The 7762-nt window shown below is 39.2% G+C and overlaps 1 protein-coding gene across 8 annotated transcripts in view; it reads left to right on the top strand.

Annotated features, from left to right (window-relative positions):
• The window catches only part of TUT7 (terminal uridylyl transferase 7), a 62279-nt gene that overhangs the window by 48183 nt on the left and 6334 nt on the right, over positions 1 to 7762 (top strand). For 5 of the 8 annotated variants that reach the window (XM_019625503.1, XM_019625504.1, XM_019625507.1 and 2 more), the window contains 2 exons: positions 1967 to 2043; positions 2414 to 2477. The exons of 2 other annotated variants lie outside the window; for them this stretch is intronic. In XM_019625503.1, coding sequence (XP_019481048.1) covers positions 1967 to 2043; positions 2414 to 2477 — 141 coding nt within the window. The remainder of the gene's footprint in view (positions 1 to 1966; positions 2044 to 2413; positions 2478 to 7762) is intronic. One more of the 8 variants, XM_019625511.1, reaches the window with a different exon arrangement.

Genomic DNA, 7762 nt, shown 5'->3' with positions numbered 1-7762 from the left:
TTTAGCTGAGCCATCCTGCCACCTGTTAGCAACTCAGCAGCAGCTCAGCTCGGGCTGGGAATCAAACTGCTGTTGCTCAGAGCTTGCACTCTTGAGCAAGCTCGATTGACTTTTTAAATAAGATTATCAGTGAAATGAAACCTGGTCATTCACAGCACCTAAAAATTGTAGCCTGAATGACCATAAAAACAGCTATTACTTGAATTCAGTACTTGGTGTGTGCATTTTTGAAATCGAAGCCCTGCCCAGCCATGGAGGAGGCATAAAGTTATCTCAGGAAACCAGCTATGTACATTGACCCACATGTATTTCTATTTACATTTATGCATGTGCCTAGAAGGAAATAGCTTACACAGTTAACAGTGTTCCTAACTGCAGAGGAGAATTATGGAGGATTTTATCTTTTAAATATTTTTCTGCAGTAAGCATAGTTATTTCTATGCTGAGGAAAAATATATGGTCAGTCAGTAAGTAGTTCAAAATCATCCATAAATCTTGCCCCTTTAAGTTGCTGGATCTGCACTGGCCCATTTTATGAAATGTGTCAAATATCCGTTGAGGGCACCTTTTTAACAGACTGTTAAAAGTAAGGGTACCTTGTGTATGTATAATAACTTATGATTTATAAGAAATGCATACACTCTCACTTCATTTCTTAAACAAACCTGCAAAAGTGGATGAGGTCTGATTAGCTTAGAAAAGAAACTCTGAGACATAGCTTTTTGGATTAAAGTAGTAAAACCCTCTTCCTGTCCTCAATTGTATATGTTTGTGGACATGATAAAAAAAAAAAAAAAGTCAGCACTGCTGATAGTTTTCTTAAAATGCTCACTCTAGTGTTTGTTGTTTGTGGAACACCAATACCTCTCCTATTTTATTGTATCGTATCAGCAATATGGCGTCTCTTTTTTAAGACAGAGAATTTTAGATCACCTATACTTTTTTTTTTTTTTAAAGAAACTATATGGAAAGAAGTATCATTTTAAATGATTAAATTATTGGTTTTAAAATAGGACTTGAGTGTTTGTGAAAGATATAGCTTGCCCTACTTCTAAGGAACTCAGACAAATTCAAACTTTTTGCCCTGATGTGGAACATATGCCAGCATAAAATGATATTCTTTTATGATTGTAAGAGGTAAATATATTTAAAAGAAACTAAAGAAATAGCAATAGCTAACATTTATTGAGTGCTTATTATGGGTCAGGCACTATTTTAAGTTCTTCACATGGGTGATCATCTAATTTTCACCATAGCCCCATTAAATGTGGTATTGATATCCCCTGCTTACAGATGAGGAAACTATAAACAGTATAGATAAGATGTAATCCAGTTTTACCAAAATTGTTTTTGTAGGATGCCCTTCAGAAGAACTCAAGGCCTGCGTTAGTAACAGCTTGAGGCACATTATCATTCTGTTCCCCTTTGGTACCACGAAGTGGTGAAGGGGTGCTGCTGCAGTCCCCGATGTTGGTGGATTTCTTCCTTCTAGCCAGTAGCAAGTTTTAAATTGTCTGCTAGTGAAACTCCCAAAATAGTTAGAGCAGAGATTCTGGCAAGCTGGGTGGGGGGGGTGGAGCAGCAGCAAATCAAAGAGAGTGGGGGGAACCCTGGGGTGGGAGTAGGGTATTTTCCAACCTAAGGAAAAGCACTAGAATCTTGGTTTCTTCAGAATGCAATATTTACACATTAAGTCAATTAGTCATCATATTATAAAAGTAAAATAAGAAGAGAGGAGTGGGGCTAGAGTGTGGTGAATTTCCTCCAGTAGTAATTAAAATCAATCAGCTGCTTCCTGTCTAAAAATTACGCTGCTCCCTCTTGTGTCTTCAAATACATTATTTGTCCACACAATATATTGAGTGGAGCTTCTGTCATATCAACAGAAAATCTTCCTGTGAAAGTTTGAAAACAGGCCACTCTTTCAATTTAAAGTAGGAACAGAAAGTGCTCATTTCTTTCTCAGGTATGTCTAAATCAGATTGTGTATTTGGACCCCCTTCTTCACCTAGCCCTTTGCGGCCAACTGGCACGTTTGTTCAGGTAAACCTCGCTCAAAGCTGAGCAAGGAGCCCTTCCATCATCTGTCTATTCAGCAAACACTTACTGAGTGCTCGCAGCTCTGTGCTGGTCCGGTCCATGCGGTGTTGGGCAGGCAGGCCCTGCCTCCTTCCTTCTGCCTAACTCCCTGGCTCCTTTACTCTGCCCTCTGCGCAGCGTGAGGCGGAGGCTTGCTGTGTATGCAGGGTGTGCTTCAAGGGTTCCTGCAAACGCGTCTTGCTTTTCAGTTAACTTGCAAAGTTCTGCCACCCACATGCCTAATTTCAGCTCTCCTTGGATATGGTTACAGTTTTAAGGCTGTTTCAGATACTATTCCTTTCGATTTTGTAAACTAGTCTATTTCATTTTTTAGGCAGTGCTTTTACATGAAGACAAAAAGAAACAAAAAACAACTATATTTTTGAATCCCCAGTCAGGTATGTGGGTTTAAAAAAAACAAGTGTGTGATATTTTATTTACTGCATAGTTGACCACATGCCTTTTGAGACGCTTCCTTTGAATAAGTGTTTTTGACAGGGGTTGGACATCAGAATCACTTGGGGAACTTTAAAAAATACAGTTTCCCTGTCCCCACCCTCATTTCCTAAATCAGATTCTTCAAGGGTTAGGCTTGGGCCTTTTTATTTTTGAAACATTCTAGGTGATTCTTATACTTACTTATTCCCTGAGTAGGAACCATGATAATGTTCAATTCATTTGTTCCTCTCTCACGCTTTTTGTTTCTGCATTGAAATTGCCACTGTGTTATCAGCAGTGTAATCTCCTCATGGAAATTATTCACCACGCACCAAAGTAAAGAAAGGAAGTAATTAATTGTTGGCTTGAACTCTACACTCGCTCTCAGCTGAGTCATTTATTCATTCCTTCCACAAACATTAGCCCTCCACCCACCCGCTAAGTGCGGGCCATGGGCCTAAACACTGAGGGTACAGGAGTGAACCAGCAAAGCGCCTTTGCTCATTGCCTCTGCATTCTTGTCAGAAGAGATCCACAAATATTTCATGTGATGACAGGTGCTAAGAAATATAAAGCAGGAAAAGGGGGAAAGAGAATGTTGGATGAGGGGTGGCCTGTCTGAGAAAGTAACTTTTAAATTTAAACAAAGAATCAAATGAAAGAAAGGGGCAGGTCAAGGGGAAATTGGAGTTAGACCGTTACTGAAAGCGGTTTCTGTCCTCCAGCGTCAAGGCGTGGAATGAGGATCGGGAGGCTGGTGGGAGCGGAGGCCAGGGTAGATGCGATCGCCTGGATCACGTAGCACCTTCAGCAGCGATACAAATGGCTTTTTTTTTTTTTCTCTCTACATGATATGTGCATCTATTGGAGGTTTTTGAGCAAAGGCCTATTATTATCTGAATTCTGTTTTAAAAGATTCATTGTGGCTACTGTGAGGAGGTCAGGGTGGAAACTCATATCAACGAGGAGGCTCCCGAAGTAGTTCAGGGGAGAGATGGTGACAACTTAGACTTGGGTGGAAGTGGCGGCACAAGTGAGGGCTGATCGTGTCTGGATATAGCAGGTACTTGAATAACGTTCATTTTGTTAAAACGTGGATGAGGTGCCGTAGGAACTTATCTCTTGTGTATACCAGTTGGCCTATGGTCATATTGATTTCATTATAGATTGTTTTATTTAAAGTGGCAGAACTTATCAATGACATTAAATGAGGACTTACAGTATTTGAAGGTAGCACCAGCATGACTTGTTGATGGGTTGGATGACAGAGTGTGACAGAAAATGAATCAGAGACAAACGACACTGATATTTGGCCTGAACAACCAGAAGAATGGAGGTTGGATTTCCTGTGCTGGGGAACACTCAGGAAGAGCAGACTGCGGAGGAGTAAGAGTTTAGTTTTAGACATGGAAGTTGAAGAGACCTGCTAGATATCCAGGTAGAGATGCTGAGTAGCCAGTTGGATATGCAAGCCTGGCATCTAGAGCAGAGGTCCAGGCTTGAGATATAAATTTGAGTATAATCAGTGTATAGATAGTATTTAAATGCCTGAGTCTGAGATCACCAAGGAAGTAAATGTATATAGAAAAGGGAAAAGCATTTAGAGACTCAGGGAAAATAAAGGAGACGGAAAGAAATGGTCAGTGAGGAAGCAGCACAGGAAAGCTAGGTCCTAGAGTCCAAATGCAGCAAGTGCCTGAAGAGGAGGGATTGGCCGTTTTTGCAAATTGCTGCTCATGGGGGAGAGGTTGTAGACTGAGAATTAAGCACTGGGTTTGGCAGTGCAGAAGTCACTGGTGACTTTGAAAAGAGTCGTTTCTTTGGAGTGGAGGGGAGAAAAACCTGATTGCAGGAGTTCTGGTGAGAAATGCTGGAAGAGGAATGGTAGGCAGCATAACTTCAGCTGTGCGTGCAAAGCACCGGGTCCCCAAGTCTAGGGACAGATGCTCAAAGGGAGAGGAAACGGGGAGGCCCTGAAGGTCTTTTTTTGGTGTTTCAAGAGTGCTTTTGAGTCCTGAAAGGGAAGAGAGAAAATTGAGGGAGAATAGAAAAAAGAAAGAAACTTTACCATACCAAGTAATTTTTTCACCTTTTTTTAGTAAAAAGGAATGAAACTAAACTTGATGCAAACATTCTGAGTTCTGGCCTGCAGGATACCCTTAGTAACTTTGCTTAATCAACCAGCCTCTCCCTCTCCCCCTCCCCCACCCGCTTTCACCCTCTCTTTCCCCCTCTCTCTCCATCTATTGCGCATCTTGTTCAATAAAGTGGGGTTAAAAGAAGGAAATTAAATAAGCAAATAGAGCATTATAGTCTTTTTAACTTGATTGTATAGTTTATGAGAAAAGTTAAGTTTTTGAAATTTTAAAACTTCATTGATATAACCTGACATTTTTGTATGTCATATAAAACAACCCACATCTTTTACATATTATATATTATTGCTAATGTGCCAACTGTTTGTTTAGATTGGAAGGATGCTGTGTTATTTACAAACTGTGAAGAGCCTAAGCTGTCTCTACCATCGTGTGTCAGATATTGAGAAATAGCATTCTCAGATCCTCTGCAGCTTCCTAAATCCTGCAGTAAAGAGAGCTCTTCCCTGTTTTCACCAGCACAGCCTGAAATAAGCCAGGGCGCTGCGATCTCACCCAGGAAAAGCTAAGAAAGCTCCAGGCGAGGAGTCTTTGATTGTCTCTACTTTGAATGTTGTTACCAAGAGAAAAATAAATGGAATTATTATTTAACTACTTCTGTTTCTCTTAGTACCACGGTGAATTATCTCAAACATATAAAATAATCTAAAAAGAAATAGGCATTTATTTTTATGATACATGCATTTTACATTTTTTTTAATGACGGAAAGCATTTGAAGTGGCATCAGATCTTTTTGCAATCAAAACTTAAAAGGCATGGGAATTGAGGTTGGCACACACAGTGAGGTCAGATGACTCAAAGAGAAACAGAAATCTTCAAAGAATTGCCACCCTAACTCAAAATGGGAATGGTGTACATGAAAGGTAAAGACACGGGAGGCTTAGTGAGAAAATCAAGAGCAGCTCTTTTCCGGGAATGTTTTGTAATTGTCAGTAGACTGCATGGTCTTAAAAACAAGAAAAGTTCTACTGGGAAAGCCCCCAAAATCAAATAAAAGTGAAATGAAAATGGGATCTATTGTGCCACGATTTGATTGACAATGAGAGCAGCCATGAAAGATGGATGAGGAGATTGACAGGTTGCTCCTGGAAGCAACTTCCAACAGATGAAAATGTATGGGAAACAGACTCCACTGCTGTTTATGGGATTGTTTCCCATAAGTTAGCATTGAGGGTCACATAGTTAACATATGTAAACAAGCCAAAAGAGTGTTGATTTTTATAAGCTTCAGCCTTGAACAGATATTTCAGAACATTTTACATACGAAGAATACTGGTTTTGCTTAGTCGAGGTGTTTGTTTTGCCAAGGATAAATATTAAGGAACATCGGCTGTGCAGTCAGATTGCATGGTATGATTTCTAGCTTTGTGATCTTGAAAAACCTACTTAGCCTCCACTTGCAGTTTCCTCATCTGGTGTATTAGTCATAACACCTGACTTGTACGGATGTTGAGAAATCCATGTAAAAGCACTTAGAACAGCACCTGAATGTAGTGAGAACAAAGAGATTTGTGAGGGTAGTGATTCTGTTGATATTCCTGCAGGACATGTGTCAGCATTGCTCCTGCTAAGGGTTTTACACGTCTATAATCATTGTATAAAATTTTTTAAGTGATGGAGGAATACAGACATTAGTCGTTATATCTAGAAATAGCATTTTCATTTGACATTAAGTTAACATTTTTGTAATTATCTTCGAGTAAGAGACTTACATATTTATAAATCTTTTGAGCAACTGTAAATCTTAAATTTACTACAGGAAAAAAGTTATTACAATACCAGGGGGGGGGGAAATAACATAGGTAAGGTTAAAATTTATCCTTTCCAATAAATTAAACTCTTCAAGTAAGTATATGACAGCTGATAGACTGTCAAATTTATTCATGATAAATTTATCCAAATTATGTTGTTATAAATGTGAAATACGTCTCAACTGTAGTAGCATTGTTTCCCCAAAGCTCATCCTGACCTTAAACAAGAGATTAGCATCTCTGAGCTACAGATGCCTCACCTATAAAATTGCAATAGCACCATCTGTCTCTTTGGGTGCTGATAAGATGCACCCAGTGTGTAGGAAGCATTCAGCCAAGTTCTCTTTTCTCTCCTGATACCTGCCTCCATTCCTTTCCACCAGCCTAGATATAGTTCTTAACTCCTAGACGAGATAGTAGTGAATAGAAAATTTCATGAATTTCCTTGTTCTTCAGTGTTACCTCCCTCCCCCACATATAAACAGCTAACACAATGTCTTAGATGTTCAGTAAGTTGTATTGATTAGAGGTGTACTCATTTTGAAGGAATAATGAAAACTAAGCGGGAAGAAGGTTAAGAACAGGAGCTTTTAAAGCTAGACATACTTGAGTTTCAAATCCAGCCCAACCATTTACTGGCTGTGTCACCTCGGCAAGTTATCGAACCTCTCTGTGCCCCAATTTCCTTATCAATAAATTAGGGCTAACACCTCACAGGACAGTAAGGATTAATTTCACATATGTAAAGTCCTTAACACAGCACCTGGCACATACCACTCAATAAATTATCACTACCCTTGTTACTGTAGGTAACAGTCTCCAGCCTTGTTGTAATTGATCTCTTCCAACTTACAGGAAAGTGTAAAATGGAAATTCTTAACAAAAAAGTACTTTTTAAAACAGTCTGGCAGATTTAATTATCAGTTAATATAGAGATCATTCTTTCTGATAACCCTTCTTGATATTCCAGCATATGAACATACTATTATTTAATCATTCCTTATTAATAGACTAGCTATTTTCAAATATATCAGTGTATTCAAAGCTCTTTTGCTTGCATACCCTTTCCCCAAAATATTGAAAGCCCATATATCTCCTTGTATATTTTTAAGTTGACATCTGAATTTTTTATCATAGTTACAAAGCATGTAATTTCGGGGGTGTAAATATCAGCATTTTAAAATACAACTTTTTTTTAAAGATTTTTATTGGGGAATTGGGGGGTATGGGAACAGCGCTGGAGAATTGGGAAAGGGAAACAGACAAGTTGCTGTTGTTTTGTTCTTCAGTCTAGTTGTGGAGGACGTTGCTTCACTGGCCCAAGTTGGCACCATCAT

This window comes from Hipposideros armiger, unplaced genomic scaffold (genome assembly GCF_001890085.2).
Source record: "Hipposideros armiger isolate ML-2016 unplaced genomic scaffold, ASM189008v1 scaffold_632, whole genome shotgun sequence".
Lineage (NCBI taxonomy): Eukaryota > Metazoa > Chordata > Mammalia > Chiroptera > Hipposideridae > Hipposideros > Hipposideros armiger.
The sequence above is the reverse complement of the archived record's forward strand: the minus strand, read 5'-3'. Positions and strand labels throughout refer to the sequence as shown.